The sequence below is a fragment of the Heterodontus francisci genome, chromosome 19 (genome assembly GCF_036365525.1).
Source record: "Heterodontus francisci isolate sHetFra1 chromosome 19, sHetFra1.hap1, whole genome shotgun sequence".
Lineage (NCBI taxonomy): Eukaryota > Metazoa > Chordata > Chondrichthyes > Heterodontiformes > Heterodontidae > Heterodontus > Heterodontus francisci.
In genome coordinates this window covers 22,347,927-22,368,818 of record NC_090389.1, presented here as the reverse complement: position 1 = coordinate 22,368,818, position 20,892 = coordinate 22,347,927, and the positions used below count along the sequence as shown (strand labels likewise).

General features: G+C 47.2%; 1 protein-coding gene across 3 annotated transcripts in view; it reads left to right on the top strand.

Moving 5' to 3' along the window:
• The window catches only part of rassf1 (Ras association domain family member 1), a 135,341-nt gene that overhangs the window by 101,784 nt on the left and 12,665 nt on the right, over positions 1–20,892 (top strand). The window contains exons 2-3 of one of the 3 annotated variants that reach the window (XM_068051450.1): positions 4,916–5,040; positions 16,129–16,242. In XM_068051450.1, coding sequence (XP_067907551.1) covers positions 4,916–5,040; positions 16,129–16,242 — 239 coding nt within the window. The remainder of the gene's footprint in view (positions 1–4,915; positions 5,041–16,128; positions 16,243–20,892) is intronic. The other 2 variants (XM_068051451.1, XM_068051452.1) reach the window with 2 other exon arrangements.

Genomic DNA, 20,892 nt, shown 5'->3' with positions numbered 1-20,892 from the left:
GGGGGGGTGGGGGCGGCGGGCAATGGTGGTTGGAGGCAGGAGGTCATGTGATGAAACATCCCAGAATATGGTGCAACCAGATTTGGCGAGCCCATTGGCAATGAAGTTTGTTATGGTCAAGTGAGGAGGGGTCGAAGTGCGTCCCTCTTTTCCCTCTCCTTGTTGTGGCCAGTGAAAATGCTGTCTTACGCGGGCTTGGGTTTTCCTGATACCGACATGTCCAGCCATTGGAATCTCGTGGGCTATACTCAATATTTCCCTATGGTGCCTCGGCAGTGCCACTATCTGGTGAGCCACTGTCCACTCTTCATCTGTAGGTCTGTGAGGAGGTCTCTCCTTCTTCATCAGCACCTCATTGTTAAAATAGTAGCAGTCTGGAACTCCCTCTCCTTCAGCTTCAGTTTGGGAAGTTTGTGCTAACTTTTTTAACCCTGGGTTGACTTGCTGAGCCTCGACCAAGGAAGATCTGTTTAACCCAACGTTTGGGTCCTCCAACTTCCCAAAGAAGGTATCAGATAACCAGACAGTAGGGCGATCTGTCTGCAGTGCCAGTTTAGCCTCCTCTGACCAAGCTTGTTTGACCATGGACTGGGTCACCACACAGTCAGGAAAAATGCCAGGGACCTTTTCCTGTAACTGCTTTGTCTCCCTGACCTTTTTCAATCTCTCTAAAACCACTGGGGAAGCTACCACCTTCGCCCCCATCAGATCATTACACAGGAGCAGGTCAACCCTGTCCATAGGTAAACTAGGGACAATCCCCATAATTACCGTTCCTGAAACAAGGTCATCCTCCAGCTGCACCTGGTATAAAGATATGGGCATATACTATCCTCCGATATCAGCACTCCAGCATTCAATGCACTCTCTGGGGGAAAGGTCATGCCTTTTCCCAGCAGAAGGGACTGGGTGGCCCCTGTATCCCAAAGTATGACTGTGGGCTGACTCACCTCACTCGAGGGGTATGGGGTCACTTTTCCTCTACACACAAAATCCCGGTAACTCTCAGGGATTTTATTAAGTTTTCCCGCACTCTCAACGGTAGGTCTACTGGATTTTACTGCCGCAGTTAAAGCCACAGCCTGGTCTGCTGTGCTTTCCATCAGGGCCCCTTTTCCTGCACTGTCTAAACCTATGAAACTTCCAGCTGTTCATCCTCCTATCACACTTCCACCTTCTTTCCTTCTCAGGTTTTTGGAGGTGACTTGGGAAGGGTTTCCCTTGGGGCAAGGGCTTGTGAATAAAAGTATAATCATCAGCCAAGATTGCTGCCTGCCTGGCTCTTGGACCTTTTGTTCCTCCAGGTGGTTTCTTGTGGAAAGGGGAAGCGAGTTTTTGAACTCCTCGAGGAGGATCACATCTATGAGGTTTTCATAGGTGGACTCTATCTTAGGTGCCCTTATCCATCAGTTGAAAGAGAGTTGCTTAACCCTTTCAAACTCGAGGTAAATTTGTTCAAGCTGCTTTCGGAGGGTTCGGAATTTTTGGCGGTATGCCAAATGTACTCATATGTACTCAGGATAGCATTTTTAGTCATCTTATAATCTGATGAGCTCTCATCAGGCAACAGTGAATAAACCTCATGGGCTTTTCCTGTTAGTTTGTTTCTGCAATAACAGTGTCCAGCTGTCTACTGGCCACTGTGGAAAAATGCTTCCACATCCCCCTCATTGAACTCTGGTATCAACTGGGAGGACTTTAAGAGGTCAGCACCTGATCCTAAGCTAGGGATAACTCCCTCATAGGGGTGGCATAGTGGCGCAGTGGTTAGCACCGCAGCCTCACAGCTCCAGCGACCCGGGTTCGATTCCGGGTACTGCCTGTGTGGAGTTTGCAAGTTCTCCCTGTGTCTGCGTGGGTTTCCTCCAGGTGCTCCAGTTTCCTCCCACAGCCAAAAGACTTGCAGGTTGATAGGTAAATTGGCCATTATAAATTGCCCCTAGTATAGGTAGGTGGTAGGGAAATATAGGGACAGGTGGGGATGTGGTAGGAATATGGGATTAGTGTAGGATTAGTATAAATGGGTGGTTGATGGTCGGCACAGATTCGGTGGGCCGAAGGGCCTGTTTCAGTGCTCTATCTCTAAACTAAACTCACTGGCGGTGTCTTCACTGGTTGTATTGGGTCCTCCTCTAGTTAATTTGAGTCGCCGTAACTCCCTTTCCTCTTTCCCATTTTGGAATGCTCTTTCTTTTTCCCTTTCCTCCCTTTCTTTTTCCCTTTCCTGGAATTCTAATTTTAGTCTCCTCTGTTCTAATTGTACCTTAGCTAATGTTACTTTGTCAGTTTCAGATTCTGTCTCCGGTTCGTCGGTGTCAATTTTAAAATGGTTCGCCACAAGTTTTAGGATTTCAGGCTTTTTAGCTTTTGGACGGATAGTAATTTCTAACTGCCCAGCTACATTCCTCAACTCATCAACAGATAGGGCTTTTAACCTGGTCCAAGTTACTTCACTCTGTTCTAGGAAGGTACTAGCCTTGAAATTGGACATTTTAGTACTCGTGCACTGAAAACCACAAGAAAACCTGTATTGAAGTTTTTAAATTATTGCTAGTGATCAATTTAATTTCCCACTTCCAATTTCCCGTTTGTCTTTGGGTTTAATCCCGGACGAGACCCCAAATTTCTGTTACGGTCAAGTGAGCAGGGGTCTAGAGTCTAAAAAAAAAAGGGGTAGACAGTCTGTGGCGTTTGGTGATTCGTCTGGCTTCTGTCCGAATTCGGTGGTCCTGAGCCTTTTAGTGTAAAGAGGTAGATGACTGGTTCGGTGGGTTTCTTGGAGACAGCGATGCGGATGATTTCCTCCAACAGGGTTTCTGATTGTAGCCGGAGTATGCAAAGGTAGTCAGTCAATAGGCAGGATTTGAAAACTTTCAAGCTGGAATAGAGCGAGTGAGAGAGAGACTCCCACTTGGGTCTTCAAGTGTCCGAGTCCAGTTGCTTCTTCTCCTCTGCTGCAGAAAGACACAAGCTTAAAACCACAGATGGGGGGGAGGGGGGGGCGGCGGGAGGGTGCTTGTCACATGACAGTCACCCAGTGATTCAAAACATAGAAGTTAGCAGTATTTCTCTTTTGAAGAGAACAGGTAGTTCCTTTAAACTTCTTAGGTCTTGGTTCTTGCTGGGATATAAACAGACATTTCGTCTCCCTCCTCACAGGCATTGCAGTTTAGGGTACAGTGTTGCAAATTAAGTAGCCAACTTAATTTGCCAGCAAAGTCATCGTCCTTTTTAATTGTCCCTTTTAAACTTCTTCAAAAAAAATATAAATTCAGATCTCCAATCAGTGGATTAAAGAAAATTACCATTCAACAAAGGACATTGGCGTAACAAGATGTATAGGAGACCATATGCCAGCAACTAGTGCAGGGGTTCAGACTGTATGAAAGATATGAGATGTTCAATGCAATGATAAATAAATGGGTTAAGCAATCAGCTCCTGCTATGGATTAGTGCCTAGGAAGGAAGATAATACTGATTTCTGACCAGTGATAATCCTTTTTATTTAATAACACAGCAAATGACAGAAATATATATCAATAAATGTTTAAGTGTGCTCCCTGGCTGCCTCAATGAGTTTAAATAGGAATTGCTGGACTGCAAAAAACCAAGGTCCACCTAAATTGCCTTCTACCATCCTGGTAGTTACATGATACAATGATGGTGTTGTTGACCAATCAAGGCAATCAATCTCTATCAATTCATCTTCAACAGACCCAGGCATGAGGCAAGGAAAACCCAATAGTGGAGAAGTTGAGGAACCATAGGTCTAAAACTGTGCACCACTGGGGTTTACCCCAGGGCTTACCCAGTGAGTAACTGAGCAGTATAGACCAGGAAGGTTGCAGGTTCAAACATTCGAGTTAATTGGTCTCGTCTGGGATGATAGTGAAGGTGCTACAGTTGACGTCTGAAGGGTCCCTGGATTGGGAGAGAATGGAATTGGACAGGATTCACACGTGATCTATCTCCTGCGACTCCTGCTGAACTTGCAAACAGGCAGTTATTGGTGAGGACAGGATTGGTCTCTGCGATATATTAGACTGCCAACACTCATGTCCAAATCCATGTGTGAATAGTGGCTAATTGGATGGAATTAGTGAAGGATGACCTGTACCTGTGGAACTGTACCACCCCATGGTGTTAGTGCCAAAGGGAGAGGGAGGGGAGAATAGTTGACATGGAGAGAGAAAACTGAACTCAACATTAAAGGAATATTATTAGTCCAAATGCCATGTGTTAGGATGTTGTGATGATAGAACAATGCTGTGTGCTATTAATCAGCGGCTGAAATCCTCATCCATGCCTTAGTTACCTCTAGACTCGACTATTCCAATGATTTCCTGGAAGGCCTCCCACCTTGCACCCTCTGTAAACGTGAGCTCATCCGAAACTCTGCCGCCTGTATCCTAATTCGCACCAAGTTCCATTTACCCATCACCCAAATGCTCACTGATCTACATTGGCATTTTAAATTCTCATCCTTGTTTTCAAATCCTTCCATGGCATCGCTGCTCCCTACCTCTGCAACCTCTTCCAGCACGACAGCCCTCCAAGATATCTGTGCTTCTCCAATTCTGCTCCCTTGTGCATTCCCAATTTTAATCACTCCACCATTGGTGGCCATGGTTTCAGCTGGCGAGGTCTGAAGCTCTGGAATTCCCTTCATAAACCTCTCCGCCTCTCTTTCCTCCTTTAAGATGCTCCTTAAAACCTACCTCTGAGCAAGATTTTAGTCACCTGTCTTAATATCTCCTTATGTGGCTCAGTGTCAAATTTTATTTGATAATATTCCTGTGAAGCGCATTTGGAACATTTTATTATGTTAAAGGCGCTATATAAAAGGAAGTTGTTGTTGTGTATAAGAGCATACCACTGACCGGGTTAAGATTCTTGCTCTATGCTCCTGTTTCAGACTGTAGGTTCCGGTGTCACTACCGTTGCCGACCCCTGATCCAGCTGGACTGTAATCGGCCAAAAGTCAAAACATCAGACCTTGTGAATGTCACGGAGAATGCGCTCGAGCAAGACACAAATGTGGTAAGGCACTGCAAATCTGCATGGTGACTCAAAGATTGAGCGTGGAGAAAGGCAGGGCGGGGGTGGTTATGGGTGTAAGGAGAAAGGTGCAAGTATAGCCTAACTCACAGCTCTAGTAGAACAGCTGACACTAAGCAAATTACATGAGACACAAAGATCATAGCGTGATGATTTAATATGTTAATTGCACTATGGCTCTGTAGTAGCTGATAATTGTTCATTTAATACCTCAAAACAATGACCCGTAGAATGAGAAGGGTCAGTGAGTCCTTCACACTCACTCTGTCTAATAGCTGGGACAGAACTCAGCCCCTATCCATTACCAGCTCAGCAGCAACTATTTCTCGAGAGTCCCAATTTCAAACAATGAAGCCATCAGCACTGGATAATCAGTCATGTTACATGCAACACCCTAAGGACAGTGCACTTTACTAGGACCCAAAATTTATTGCAATTAATAGGGCACCAATTGTAAGTGAAGTTTAAATTGGTAGCCCTTATCCTGTTGAATAAACAGGAACTCAGTGCAGTTGCACAGAGAGAATCATAGACTCATAGAAAATTTACAGCACAGAAAGCAGCCACTTGGCCTATTGTGTCTGTGCTGGCTGAAAAACGAACCACCCAGCCTACTCCCGCCTTCCAGCATTTGCAGGTTACAGCACTAGAGATGCATATCCAGATACCTTTTGAATGAGTTGAGGGTTTCTGCCTCTACTACCCTTTCAGGCAGTGAGTTCCAGACCCCCACCACCCTCTGTGTGAAAAAGTTTTTCCTCATCTCCCCTCTAATCTTTCTACCAGTCACTTTAAATCTATGCCCCCTAGTCACTGACCTCTCTGCTAAGGTAAATAGGCCCTTCACATCCACTCCATCCAGGCCCCTCACAATTTTGTACATCTCAATTAAATCTCCCCTCAGCCTTCTCTGTTCCAAGGAGAACAATCCAAGCCTATCCAATCTTTCAGTCCCGGCAACAGCCTCGTAAATTTCCTCTATAGCCTGTCTCGTGCAATTACATCCTTTCTGTATTGAGGTGACCAGAACTGCACACATTAATCAAGTTGTGGCCTAACTAATGATTTATACAGTTCCAGCATAACCTCCCTGCTCTTATATTCTATACCTCGGCTAATAACCCATATCCTGCACAATAAACACAGAATCACAGATTCTGAATGAATTCATCAGACCCCGACCTTTGAATCTGAATGAGGCCCTCGCCTACCTGAAGCGAGTCTTCGCACACTGCCTGAAACACGGCTGTTAAAATGGCGCTGGGAGCGAGTGCAGTGTGGATCCAGTGAGAGCCAGGAGTGCCAGGCTGTGGATATTTTTAACCTGTCACTCACCCTCCTCTTTTTGGGGGGTGGGGTGGGGGGGGGGGGAGTGGGTGTTAACGTCAGGGCTTTTTTTTATTTTTACACAGTTTTTTTTGATTGAAGTGCTGAGCATCTCATACGGAGGCTGCTGTCAGACTATCCCACAAACTGCTGCAAGCTAAGAGAAAGGAAATGAAGCACTATTATTATTTTTAGATATGAATGGATGGTTTTTTTGACTTCCTACCACATAATTTACAGGGCTAGAATCTGATAGACAACTGGGTTTTGGTATTGTTTTGCAATTCTGTTCTGAATAAGCTGTTGGCTGCTTTAGGAAAGGAGCATTAATTGGATAGTGCAGTCAGACTGGAATCACACAGACTGGACTGTTCTCAGTAGCTAGGGCTCAGCAAGTTCTTCAAGCCCTTGACAGAACAGGCTCCAGGGCCTGATATCTCGCCTCTCCCAGGAGATTGCTGCAGGTGGGGTGGGGAAAGTCTGTATTGCGATGCACAACACATTGCAACTGTATGGGCCAGGCTGGATGGACCAGTAGGTCTTTTCCTGTCCGTATTGTTCCTATGTTTGTGGTGAGTGACCTACTCCTATGTCTCTGGGTGGCACTGAACCAACAGCTTCATTGGAGTGAACTGCTGCTCAGTGGAGGAGCCGCTCGCTAAATGACTGTTTCTGTTTGGTTGGGTGGGTGCTCCGGCACTCATCCCCATTGGGAATCAATTTCTTACCAAGCCTGTTTCACATCAAGCTGGAGGAGCAATATTTAGCCCAACCCAGTCCCCTTACTGTACTGTGACATAAAATACAATTATTTGTAATATTATTATTGTCTAGATTTTGTAATTTCCACAGTTGATGTCACAAAACCTGACAGTATCAACAACAGCAACTTGCATTTATATAGTACCTTTAACAGATTAAAACATTCCAAGGCGCTTCACACTAGCGCTATCAAGCAAAATTTGACACCGAGCCACATAAGGAGATATTAGGATAAGTGACCAAAAAGCTTGGTCAAAGAAGTAGGTTTTAAGGAGCGGCTTGAAGGAGCAGTGTAGTAGAGAGGCAGGGAAGTTTAGGGAGAGGTGTCCAGAGCTTAGGGCCTAGACTGCTGAAGGCATGGTCACCAATGGTCGAGTGATGGAAGTGGGGATGGACAAGAGGCCAGAGCTGGAGGAACACAGAGTTCTTAGGGGTTGTAGGGCTGGAGCAGGTTACAAAGGTAGGAAAGGGGCGAAGCCATGGAGGGATTTGAACACAAGGATGAGAACCTTTAATTTTCACAGAATTGTCATGAAGCAAGTTAAATCTGCCCGACCCCTATCCCAATTCGCTACTTAAACCCACTCTTTTTAGACTGAGACTTAAAGGGTTAAATTAAGAGAACTGGTTATATTTGATTTGTACTTGATTTCTATTCTCTTGAGTTTCAAAGGTTGAGGGGTGATTGAATTGAGGTGTTTAAAATGACAAAGGGATTCAACAGGGTAGATAAAGAAATCTATTTCCTGCGGTGGGAGGAATCCAGAACAAGAAGGCATAATCATAAAATTAGAGCTAGGCTATTTAACTGTGAAATCGGGAATCCCTTCTTCTCATAAAGTGTCAAAGAAATCTGGAAATCTTTCCCCCCGCCCCCCCACCCCTCTCCCCCAAAACTCAAAAGGTTATGAATGCTGAGGGTCACTTTTCAAGACTTAGGTTGGTAGATTTTTGTCAGGAAACAGAGTATTAAGGGATATGGATCAAAGGCAGGTAAATGGAGTTGTGGTCAAGATCAGCCATGATCTAATTGAATAGAGGAACAGGGCCGAGGGGCTGAATGGCCTCTTACTGTTCCTATGTTCCTAACTTCCAAATAGTGTCTCTTAATGCATTCTGACGTTCCCATTTCCCACATCACTGGTGGCCCATCTGATGCCTCCCTTTTGTATTACAGACGGCAAAGGTGCCAGCAGCGACAGCCCTTTGAAAAAAATAATCTGGGCCCTCTTGGCCTCTGAGGTACTAAGCCTCTTCCTGGAGTTGGGTTTTCCGCCTGGTGCCTCTGATGAGAACTGCCAGTCGTGGAAAAGCAATGCATGGTGGGATTAGCCGACCACTTTTTGATTGCCTCAGTGGGCTGCCCTCTCAGCCCATCCACCTGTCCCTGTGCCAGCTGTATCTGTGCCAGCTGTATCTGTGCTTTCTGTGCTGCAACCTATGTGGACACCAGTGATGGTTCACAGCCAGTCTGGGTCATCATGCATTCGACTGCATATTAAGGGAACTCACAGTCCTCATTCTTGCCAAATCCACCCCACGATATAAAAAAGGGAGGTACACACCCAACCAAAATGGGCATCTCTAGCTGAACCAAATCCAATATTCAATATATAAAAATCTTGAGAATGAGATTGCCAAATTATGAATTGTTTTATGCCATGGCTCCATGTAAGAGTGTAAGACAGAGGAGAATTTCATGCCAGCACATCAGACCTATTAGAGATCTTTAAGATTATGAAATGGTTTGTTAGGGTACACGTAGAGATGTTTCCACGTGCAGACGAGACCAGAACTAGGGGCCATAAATAGAATAAAAGCAAAATACTGCAGATGCTGGAAATCTGAAATAAAAACAAGAAATGCTGGAACCACTCAGCAGGTCTGGCAGCATCTGTGAAAAAAGAAGCAGAGTTAACGTTTCGGGTCAGTGACCCTTCTTTGGAAGGGCTGGGGCCATAAATAGAAGGTGCTTAGAATGTAGATCCATTGAAAAGTTAGATAAGCAGATGAAAGAGAAAGGAATAGAAGGATATGCTGATAGGGTGAGATGAAGAAGGGTGGGAAGAGGCTCGTGTGGAACATAAACAGTGACATGGACCACTGGACCGAATGGTCTGCTTCATTACTGTGAATACTTTATAACGTTGTAAACTGGCTAGATTCAGACCAGGGATCCAAAGGTGTGTTAACCCAGTGCATCATCCAGTCCCCTGGTTTTTAACATGTCTATTAGTATTAAAGTTGGGCTCAGGCAGGGAACGCACACCTAGACATCTGCCAATGATAAGCAGTTGCACTGCTAGTTCCCTATCCGTGCTTCGTAACATTACCATGGCAGCTTATGTTGAAGCATGTTGGGTGTCCAGTGCAATCCACTGCTAATTAATTAACAGCAACTTCTATTTATATACAGACCTTAATGCAGTAAAAATGCCTCAAGGCATTTCAGAGCCTTATGACACACAGTCACAAAGAGATATTAGGACAGGTGGCCAAACGCCTGGTCACAGAGATAGATTTAAAGGATTGACTTAAAGGAGGAGAGGAAAGAGGGAGTTTAATGAGGGAATTCCAGAGCTTAGCGCCTCAAAGGCTGAATGCACGGCTGTCAATAGTGGAGTGATAAAATCGGGATGTGCAGGAAGCCAGGATTGGAAGATCACAGAGATCTTGGGGTGGGGGGATTATAGCGCTGGAGTAGTTTGCAAAGATAGGGAGGGGTAAGGCCATGGAGGAATTTAGAACACAAGGATGAGAATTTTGAAATTGTTACTGGACGGGGAACCAATGTAGATCAGTGAGCACAGGGGTGATGGGTGAATGGGACTTGGTGCCAGTTAGGACATGGGCAGCAGAGTTTTGGATGAAATTGCAAAATCTTTGAATCCAGGCTCAGAGTCTTAAAACATTGCATTAAACTACTAATGCAGAAAGTTGGTGGATCAGTCTGTCTTGAGGCCTACAGGGACAGTTACTTTAAATAAGCTGTACAGTAGCAGGAAGCATAAGAGGCAGAGCCTGCCTCGGACCCTAGGGGTTAGGAATAGAGGGAAGCAACAGCCGACCTACAGCTGGGACTCAAATTAGTTGGTATCCCTCCTGGGGAAGGGAGGAGCAAAGTGTACAATGGTACTATTACATTACCTTCTCACTCAGCCCGAGGCACATGCAGCCTCATCTGTGGTAATGAGTGCAGTGTCTGGTACTCTCTGATTGCACAGAGTGCTCTTGGGGACGTGGCACTGTGGGGGAGGGGCCAGTTATTGGTCTGTCAGGGATGCCAGCAACTCTTCACAGAAAACCCAGGACTGACAAGGAAGGGGAGGGCCGTCATTGAATCAACACTCCCTCTTTGCTTATAAGTGAGTTCGCCTCCCTCGGGATTTGTCGGGGTGGGGTGGGCACAGTTACCAGACACTGTCATTGAACAGGGTTATTGCTCCTTCCTCCTGTTTTTGTTCCTTGTTTGTGGATTAATTGAAAACAGCTGCGACCAACAAGAGTCACATTCTTCTTTTAACTTTCCAGTTTTCTCCCCTTGGGGCTGCGGCCTTGAACCAACCAATATCTGGTTCCTGACTTTACTTCTCCAGAGTTTCTGTAAAGTGTAATGTGGGCCTCAAAAAAAATTCACTCGCAAGGGTCCAGGTTCCAGTTTAATTCTGGGCCTTACAATGTGCAGACTTGTTAACAGTTTTCGATTCATTTCCACCATGATTAAAACAAACATAAGGGGTAGGATTTTTAGGCCTTGATGGAGGCAAGTGAGGAGTCAGGTGGGAGTGGAATTTTGCGCCGCCGGCCTGCGTGCCTGTTAGCTGGAGGCAGGATAGGCGGGGGAGGGGGTGGTGGTGGCAGAGCTACCCATCCGCAAACGGCGGATAGCCCAGTGGAGAGGTTGCGGCCTGTGGCTGAAACTGTGCCCAGGCAGGTGGGGAGGGCCTCAAAGCCTGCCTGGAGCGCTGGCTCCTTCGTCTGCTGCTGGGAGGCTGCCAGCAGGCAGCTGGCCTAGTCCCTGATCCCTCGGAGAGTCTGAAGGCCGAATGGAAAATTCCAGTTGTCTTCTGACAATAAGCCGTTAACTGGCTACCAGCCGTTCCTCCTGTTGGCCCTCCAGCTTCAAGAGCCCACCCAAGCCCATTCCCTGGACACTAATTGGCCAATTTGAGGAAACTTACTGTCGGGTGACCGTTCCCGGAGTGCAGGGTCATGACCTCCATTTGACCCTGACATTGGGGTCCCAACCCAAAAGGCAGAATACTGCCCTGGAACTCAACTTGGGTCTTACTCTCCTCGCAGCTGCTCAATTTCACACATAGAGTCATAGAGGGATACAACACTGAAACAGGCCCTTCAGCCCACTGTCTGTGCCGACCATCAACCACCCATTTATACTAATCCTACATTAATCCCATATTCCCTACCACATCCCCACCTTCCCTCAGTTCTCCTACCACCTACCTACACTAGGGACACTTTACAATGGCCAATTTACCTATCAACCTGCAAGTCTTTGGTTGTGTGAGTAAACCGAAGCACCTGGCAGAAACCCAGACGGTCACAGGGAGACCTTGCAAACTTCGCAGAGGCAGTACCTAGAACTGAACCGAGGTCGCTGGAGCTGTGAGGTTACGGTGCTAACTACTGTGCCGCCCCAAAATCTGGCTCCCACTTCCCTATCCAGTTCTGGATTTGGTAATATGTGGGGGTCTACTCCCTATTTTAGTAATTGTCTACAGCCCTCTGTGCCACTCAGTTCCACAGTGCCTTAGGGAGTGAGGAGGCCAGTGTTCAGTGGATTAGGGATTGCTTGCTGTTAAAGATACTGGCCTTGAAATCTGAAATGGGTTAAAATATCCATTAAAGTAGTGCAATGAGCTGTTGCAAATGAACACGTTAAGTGGAATCTGCCAAGCTAGGGTCAGAGTGATCGCGAGGACAATTTGGGCAGTTCCCAGCTCTGGGACACCCATCTCAGGAGGAGAAAGCCAGAGCCAGGACAATGCAGAAATGTGCGCCCTGGTGACTCTGAACTGGGAGGTGGGCATCCTGCTGAACCAGCGCAGAACGATGGCTCCATGGGACCTCACACACTTTATGCAGCCGATCGCACAGCATTTCATCACATTACTTCAGGTGACAGAATCGGCTGCCGGAGTAAGTGCTGGACAATCGTGTATGAGCTGGAACACGCTGGTCCCAGGAGAGTGAGAGGGCTTGGTGGGGGAGGGTGTCACCATGTTTCTCACCCTCCTCCCAGCTGCTCAATCGGCCCTGAAGTGTAAATGTGTTTATTTCACACAATCGCTGCAGATCCATTGGAAAGATCAGACCCTGATTCCAACTCTGGGTCTGATTGAATTAGACACAGTGATAATGGATTGGGGTCATCTGGGACCTAATGGCAATTATCTCTCCAGTATTTACATTACATTGAGTTACATAGAATTTACGGCAGAGAAACGAGCCATATGGCCCAACTGGTCTATACTGGATATACTCCATATGAGCCTCCTCCCACCCTATTTCATTTAACTCCATCAACATGTGTTTATCTAGTCTCCCCTTAGTGCATTTATACTGTTTGTCTCAACCACTGCTTGTGGTCACAAGTTCCACATTCTCACTACTCTCTGGGTAAAGAAGTTTCTTCTGAATTCCTTGTTGGATTTATTAGTGATAATCTTATACTTACGACACCTGGTTCTGGTCTCTCCCACAGGTGGAAACTTCTTCTTTACGTCTACCCTATCAAACGCTTCATAATTTTAAAGACCTCAATCAGGCCAGCCCTCAGACTTTTTATTTCTAGAGAAAAGAGCCTCCCTCAGCCTGTTCAGCCTGTCCTCATTCTTGTACCATTTGTTTTGGCAAATTATGGCTGGAGCTTCTCTTATTGCTGGCCTCTTCTCAAATCATCCATTTTGTGACATCAGGAACAGTGAGCACCCGAATGGTAATCAGCCCTGATTAAAACCAGTAGTGAGGTAGGCGGCTTGGGGGGGGGGGTGGTGGTATTGAGCCTCTGAGTCCTTTGAAGGATTCGAACCCCACTCCTACAACCCTGGTGAGTGGAGACTGGAGCATGGCTCTGAATATAGGGTCCATTACTTGCGTTTGATGGGTGTGTGTGGACTATGCTCCCCCATCCTTGAGGGCGGGTGGGGCTCTTCATCCTTGGTTGCAGCTCAACTAGAAGATAAAAACTGTGAGCAAGACAATAGGACACACCCTCAGCTACTGCTCCCTAGTAAGTGACTCAAGAATCTCAAGTGTGAGACTAGAGTTAGGATCTGCCTTAGCAGCAGAACATGACGATTGGAATCCAAGGGGGAAAGTGTTTTAGGGGTATAAAAAAAACAACCCAGTACAGGCACGGGCCACACATACTCAGACCAAAATGGTTTGTGGAGTGAGAGCACTGTGAAGTGACACAACCCGAGAGGGCAAGTCAATCAGCAGGTGCCGGACCCCTAGCCTGTTCTGACCAATTTCATTCAGTACAGTATGTGGCACCCTGAGGTGCCTCACTACACTAACAAGTACAGGTCATAAAACAGTTTACAACAAGTGTGCTCATGATACTGTTGCACACCCCGATTGGTCCAACCCTTCAGCCAGGCTGCGGGTGGCCTCCGCAGACGCACATTTGCCCAAAATACAGCAACGCCACTATATCTGCGGCCTATTTGCAGACTCAGAGTGGCTTTACCTGGCAAACTTTCTGACTCTTGGCGAGCCTTCACTCAATAAGGTAGCGCAGATCGGGGAATCGGGACATGGAAGGTTAACATGATAGATTTTGCAGCACTCTCGACTTAACCTGTGGGTCCACCTGATACACCCCCCTTCACAGAGATTCCAGGCAAAACTGTGTGTAAATGATCTGAGTCTGTTTCAGTCCACTTAGAGTCGGGCTGTGCATCTTGATGTTGGAGATCTGATAGAGAAGGCCCAGTTTTCTGTAATCACAATCACCAAGGGTGCTTTTGCCATGCTTAAAACTCTGAAGAAGGTGTATGAGGGGTAAAAGAAAGAACTTTCATTTATATAGTGCTTTTCATAACCACTTCACAGCCAATGAAGTACTTTTGAAGTGTAATCACTGTTGTAATGTGGGAAACACGGCAGCTGATTTGCACACAGCAAGATCCCACAAAGCAATGTGATGTTCACCAGATATTCTGTTTCGGTGAGGTTGTTTGAGTGATAGATATTGGCCAGGACACTAGAACTTTCAGAAGGCGACAAGCAGTAACAGAGCACTAACTGCCCCTCCTCCTGATTTTGTACCTACTTTTTCCCTTAACCCTCCTCGCAACTTGTGTACCTCCCTAAAAGACAAATAATGAGTAGTTGCCAGCACAAAAATGTTTTCTTTCTCTCTCTCTGATGTCAGCTGTCTGACTGCTCAATTTGAGGGTACAGGTAGGTTGGAAAAGCAGAGCAGAGTGGGGTCGCCATTTCCTGTTGCGTGTTCATCTGTTGAGTTTGTGTGCTGTGTCTTTTTATACTCCTCTTGTCTCACTTCTGGGCTGAAGGGTGGCCCAAATAGATCCAGTGGTTGGGAGTTTGCACGGGAAATGCAGATTTAATGCAATCTAATGCCCTCTGCTTTTCCTTCCTCCCCCTCCCTCCCTCTCTCTTTCACTGCTTCCCCCTTCTTATTCTTCCCCTTCCCCTCCCTTGCTTTCCTCCCCTTCCCCTCCCTCCCTGTACCCCCCCTTCCCCACCCTACCTGTCCCTCCCCCTCCAACTTCCCCTCCCTTTCCCTCCACCTTCCCCTCCTCCCCTCCATGCCTTCCCCTTCTAACCTCCCCCTCCTTTTCTCTCCCCTTCCCTTCCTTCCTTTCCTTCTCCGTCCCCTCCTTCCCCTCCCCCTCTTTCTCTCCCACTTCCTCCCATTCCCTCCCCTTCTCCCCTTTCCCTCCCCTCTTTCCCTTCCACTTCTCCCCTTTCCCTCCCGCTTCTCCTCTTTCCCTCCCGTTCCCCTTTCCCTCCCCCTCCATTTCCCTCCTCGTTCTCCTCTCTTTCACTCCTCATTCCCATCTCTTTCTCTCCCCATTCCCTTCCCCCTCCCTCTCCCTCCCTTCCCCTCCCCTTCCTCCTTCTACCTGACCTTTCCTTCCTTCAACTCCTTCTTCCTCCCCTCCCTTTCCCTCCCCCTTCCTTCCTTCCTCACCCTCCCTGTCCCTCCCCTTCCCCTCTTTCCGTCCCCCTCCCACACTTCCTCACCTTTTCCCTCCCCCTTCCTTCCTTCCCCTCCCCCTTCCTTCCTTCCCCTCCCCCTTCCTTCCTTCCCCTCCCCCTTCCTCCCTCCCTTTCCCTTCCCTTCTCCTCCCTCCCTTTCCCTTCCCTTCTCCTCCCTCCCTTTCCCTTCCCTTCCCCTCCCCCTTCCCCTCCCTCCCTTTCCCAACTTTCCCCTCCCCCTTTCACCCCTCCCCCTCCCTTTTCTTCCCCCCTCCCCCTCCCTTTTCTTCCCCCCCTACCTCCCTTCTATTTATTTTTCACTGCTTTCTATTCAAAAGCCTGTTTAACAGGCCCAGAACAGGTTCACTCCATGGCTTTTACAGCAGCCTAGCATGGCAGGGGTTAAAGCTGCTCTGTTTAGCAGTTGGCATAGTTAGAGGATGAAATCAGTGGGATTGCACGTAAAAGGCAGGAAGGAGGCGGAACCGGATCAGATCACACATTCCCAGCCCTTTCCCACCAGCAAATCAGCTCCAGGGATCTGCAGTGTGTGTACTTTCCAATTTCAACGGCTGATAGAGAAAGAGAAAACCCACAGCACTGAGCCGGGACAATACAGAGGCAGTCCAGAGACAGAGACAGAGACAGAGACAGCGAGCGCTTACCTTACTGATCCACAAAGAGCTCAGGGCTTTTTGTGTGAGAGATTTAACAGACAGTTGAGGCCGATTTCCTCCACTTTCAGTGGGTTATCGCTTTTATTCCCCCCTCCTCTCCTCGTTGTTCCAGATGACGTGGACCAGCACTAGCAGCAGTGGTTACTGCAGTCAGGAGGAAGACTCGGAGTTTGAACAGTTCTTCACTGCCAGGACTTCCTTCATCAAGAAACCTAGGAAGTACAAGGTGAGCTACTGTGAGCTGAAGGCACAGGGCTGAGGAGGAGACATGAATAAGGGAGAAAGCGCAGGGGAAGGGGGTGAGGGGGAATCATGCGGGGGTGGGGATGTAGAGGGGTGGGTGCAGAGGAGTGAGGGGCAGTGTGTGGGAGATTTGAGGAGGGAGTTGTGCAGGGGAAGGGGATAAGGAGGAGGGGGATTGTGGAGGAGGTGGGTGGAGGGGTGGGTGTGGAGGGGAGAGGTGGGGAGGGGGTGAGGAGAAGTGTTGAAGAGGGGGATGGGGAGGGGAAAGGGACAACGGGAAGTGAAGGTGGAGTGTGGAGGAGGTGTGGTGGAGGGGTGGGTGCTGAGGAGTGAAGGGGAGTGTGGAGGTGAGGGGCGCCTCGGGGAGGTGGGGGAGAGATGTGGATGGGAGATGGGCCCCAGGGCAGTTAAATCCATAGTTTGCTTTCACCACTGTGAGCAGCTGAGATGTGAAGGAGTCTTGCCTAGGGAAAGGTAGTGGTATTACAGGGGAGGAGGCTGTGGGATGGTGCAGTGGAAAAAATCTAAATATTTTAGAATGAGACAGATAGCTGGAGTGACTGACCTGCACTGACCCTTGACCCTTGATCTCCCTAGTACTTTAATTGTCCAAAAAAAAGACTGCTGGCAACTGTGGCTTCAGGTGAACTTCTCAAAGGTGTTTTTAAGACCCATCATGAGATTCAAGCAGGCTCATGATGCCCTTCCCCTTCCCCTTCCCCCAGCACTCCCCATAATTAGAAAGCCGATTGTCTCTGCATTTAATATCAGTTTGTTTCCTTAACATGCATGACAAAACTTCAAAAAAACAAACTGGAGTTTCCGAGGCCTTACATGGCAGCTCTTGAGGGCTCTCTTGGGAATTAGAAAGTTACTAAGTAACCAGATTGACTGAAGACACAATGTCCTCACAGACAGTTCTAATTAAGGTTTTTGTTTCAAGATGGTTTGTGGTCAGGTCAGGGAACAGTACAGCGAGAGTTAACGGCTTGTTACACTGAAGTTTTATTGCACTGCATGAGGCTCCAGTTTGCCCTTTGATTTCTCTCTCCCACCCTCTCCACCCCTCCAATCATGGTAGGATGATATTTCAGTGGGTCACTGTATTGCCACCGCACCTCCCCCCCCCCACCTTGTCCAAGTGTATTCTCAGTGAAACTGGACAGTAAATATTAGGGGGGCAGCCAACATCAGGGGCATCACAGCCAATTAGGATACTGTCCTTAACGCATACCAACAACTTGCATTTGTATAGCGTCCTTAACATAATAAAGTGTACCAAGGTGTTTCGTATAAGAGAGGGACAGATAGAGTGTTTAAGGGACTGAGGGGTGGAGGGTCTTGGCATGAAACAGCGGGCAGTGGAGGGTCTAAAAGGAAAATGCTTGGTAGTTTCAGGGTGATTTAGTAGGTAAATGAATCTCCTATTGTGTCCCTGTCACACAGCTGAGCTGGCTCCTATCCTCACCTGTCATTCACACTCTCACTTTGCAGTGGGAGTAAGGGAAGCAGGAAGCCTGGCTGATTGATTTTACTTCTCTCAAAAACCCAGGGGCACTAAGGTTGTGGACAGTGGTAGAACCCCACCCATGAGCTCAGCTGACCTGGCGTAGGGCAGGGATCAAACCTAGAACCTGCTGACCTTCGTGGTTTGGTGATACACCAGGTACTGGAGGACCTATGGCAAGTTATAGCGCTGATCTCATTCGGGGCACCACATAGTGGGGAAAACCAAGGTGGTTGCAACCTTTGTAATGTTGTAATGTCACTAGGGAGAAGGGAAGAGCCGATAGCCATGTATAATATTGTCTTCCATCAAGTGTGTGCCTGTCACACTTAATGCCACACTACAATGTGCCAGAAGTACGATAAGGAGAAAGACAAGCCGAATCATGTCAGCCTTGTGTTGGGTGATGAGGTGTGACAGACTGTGCAGGACTACAGCAAATGGTGGCTCTGTCTGTTTTTGCTTGCTTTCTTTCTCTTGCAGCAATGTCAATTTCATTTGGGGAATCCTTTGTCAAGTCTTGTTGTGTTAAATATTTTCACCTGTTGTTGGTCCTTAGATAAGGCTGCACGCTGTCTCTGGAATAATTGACCAGGAAAGTCACTGGGATGATGGGTAGATGGCGTGGATCCATCAGAAAGGCTCAGGCCTACTCAGGCCTAATGATCTTTTCTTGTTTTTAAAGATTCTTCAGTTGTGACCACAGCCCAGTTCCATTTCAGTTTAATTTGAGAAGCAGGGCTGGTAGGGTTGACAGGGTTGTACAATATGCAGACTATAGCGTGGCAGGCAATAGGAAGGTGTTCCACGTGCACTGTCCAACCCCCATAGGAATGTGATGATCTAATGCTTAGTTGTGTATGATGGAAGCCGGAAGTGTGGTCTGAGAGCTGTCTGAACACAGGCAGTCAGCAGATAGTCAGCGTGGGAAGCTTCCTGACTGACTCCAGTGCTAGGGATTGACGGCACTTTCTTCATAGCCAATCCTTCACGACAAACTCTTGGCTTCCTTCCTTTCTCCTCCCAGTGTGCTGGGAAAGTTTAGAAGATTTCACTCCTGAGCATTTTTATCACTCAAGACATTTAACAATAAATTTTTGTAAAAAAAAGCTTGATTCAGACGTGTATCTCTTCTTCCCCTCCCCCGTCCATATATCTCTTCTCCTCCCCCATACCTGCCTACTCTTTAAATAGTCTGGGCCTTTCCCCTACTCTCTAAGGTCACAGTCCAGCTCTGGGTGACTGTTAGTGAATTCCAGGATTCTTTCGCACCACTGACAGATTAACTACCTCTGACCTGTGTTTTATTTTACTTTCTTTTATTGGGGATCAATACAGTTTGAAAGTTCAAGCACTGCAATTAATTCAATTAGGGATGTTAATCATTCCTGTCTCAAATGGATGAAATCAGTGTCACTCACACTGGAAGATGGCACCAGGTTAACACATTGGAATCGACCATATGACCATACGAGTTAGGGCCATTCGGCCCCTCGAGCCTGCTCTGCCATTCAGTAGAATCATGGCTGATCTGTTTCTGTCTCGAATTCCACACTCCCATCTACCCCTAAAATCTTTGATTCCCTTGCCTAGCAAGAATCTATCTACCTCCGCCTTAAAAATATTCAATGACCCCCACTTCCACCACCTTCTGAGGCAGAGAATTCCACAGTAGCACAACCCTCTGAGAGAAAAAAATTATCAGCTCTGTCCTAAAAGGGTGACCCCTAATTTTAAAACAGTACCCCCTTGTTCTGGACTCACCCATAAGAGGAAACATCCTTTCCACAACCACCTTGTCAAGACCGTTCAGGATCTTCTATACTTCAATCAAGTCCCTCGCTCTTCTAAACTCCAGTGAAAACAAGCCCAGTCTGTCCAACCTTTCCTCAGAAGACAACCTGCTCATTCCAGCTATCAAATCTTGCATGCACATGCAGCACTGATAAGACTGAGATCTATACTTCTGTAGTGTTGCATCTTTCACATGTGTATAGTGTTCATGAGATGTGGATCTTTCACTGTGTAGTGTTAATAGAATCTGAGATCTCACAGACATGTAGCATCAGATCTAGATTTCTCACACGTGTGTATCATTGATGGGATTTGGATATCTCATGCATGTAGTGCTGGTGGAGTCTGGATCTCTTGCACACCTATCATGTTGGACTGTAGATCTTTCTCAAGTATAGTGTTTATGAGATATGAATTTCTCACCTGTAATGTTGATGGCCCCACTCAATGTAATGGTGTTTTGATCTCTTTCCAACTGTAGCACTGATAACTGGTTGCACCTCCACTCTTAAGTGCTGACTCTAAATCGGACACAGCTCAAGCCTCAGCAGACCTCTGGTGCCACATCCAAGTGGCCTTTCTTCATGTCAACCTAGACTGTGAGGGCCAGGAGGCAATTCTACCATGAAGGGCATCACTGTGAGCCTGATCATGTCTTGATAACATCCATACAAAGGCCCATAGGGGTTACTGGATGCCAGTCAGGAGCAAGAACCCTGCCCTCTCCCTTTCCAGAGAGCCAGGACACTGAGGTCAATTACAGTACTGTGCTGCTGCCTTGACAGATCATCTTACTCATATAGATTGGGGATTGGACCTGGGCCTTTCTGGTCTCCATGACTCAGTGCCACACCACATGGCACATTGGTCCACTCAGCCATCTGGGGGGACACTCCTTACATAGAACAGAATCATAGAATGGTTACAGCATGGAAGGAGACCATTTAGCCTGTCGTGTCCGTGCCTGTTCTCTGCAAGAGCAACTCAGCTAGTCCCACTCCCCGACCTTCTCCCCGCAGCCCTGCAAATTTTTTTTTTTCTCTTCAGGTGCTTGTCCGATACCCTTTTGAAAGCCACGATTGAATTTGCCTCGACCACACTCTAAGGCAGTGCATTCCAGTTCCTAACCACTCAATGCGTTAAAAAAAAGTTTTCCTCATGTTGCCATTGGTTCTTTTGCCAATCACCTTAAATTGGTGTCCTCTGATTCTCAACTCTTGCACCAATGAAAGTCTGAAGTGTAAGTAGCAACGCCAGCAGCTGGAAACCTGGGGCTACAAACATTTGTGCTGTTTAACAAAATATCTTGGCATTTAAGACTGATCTTTGATC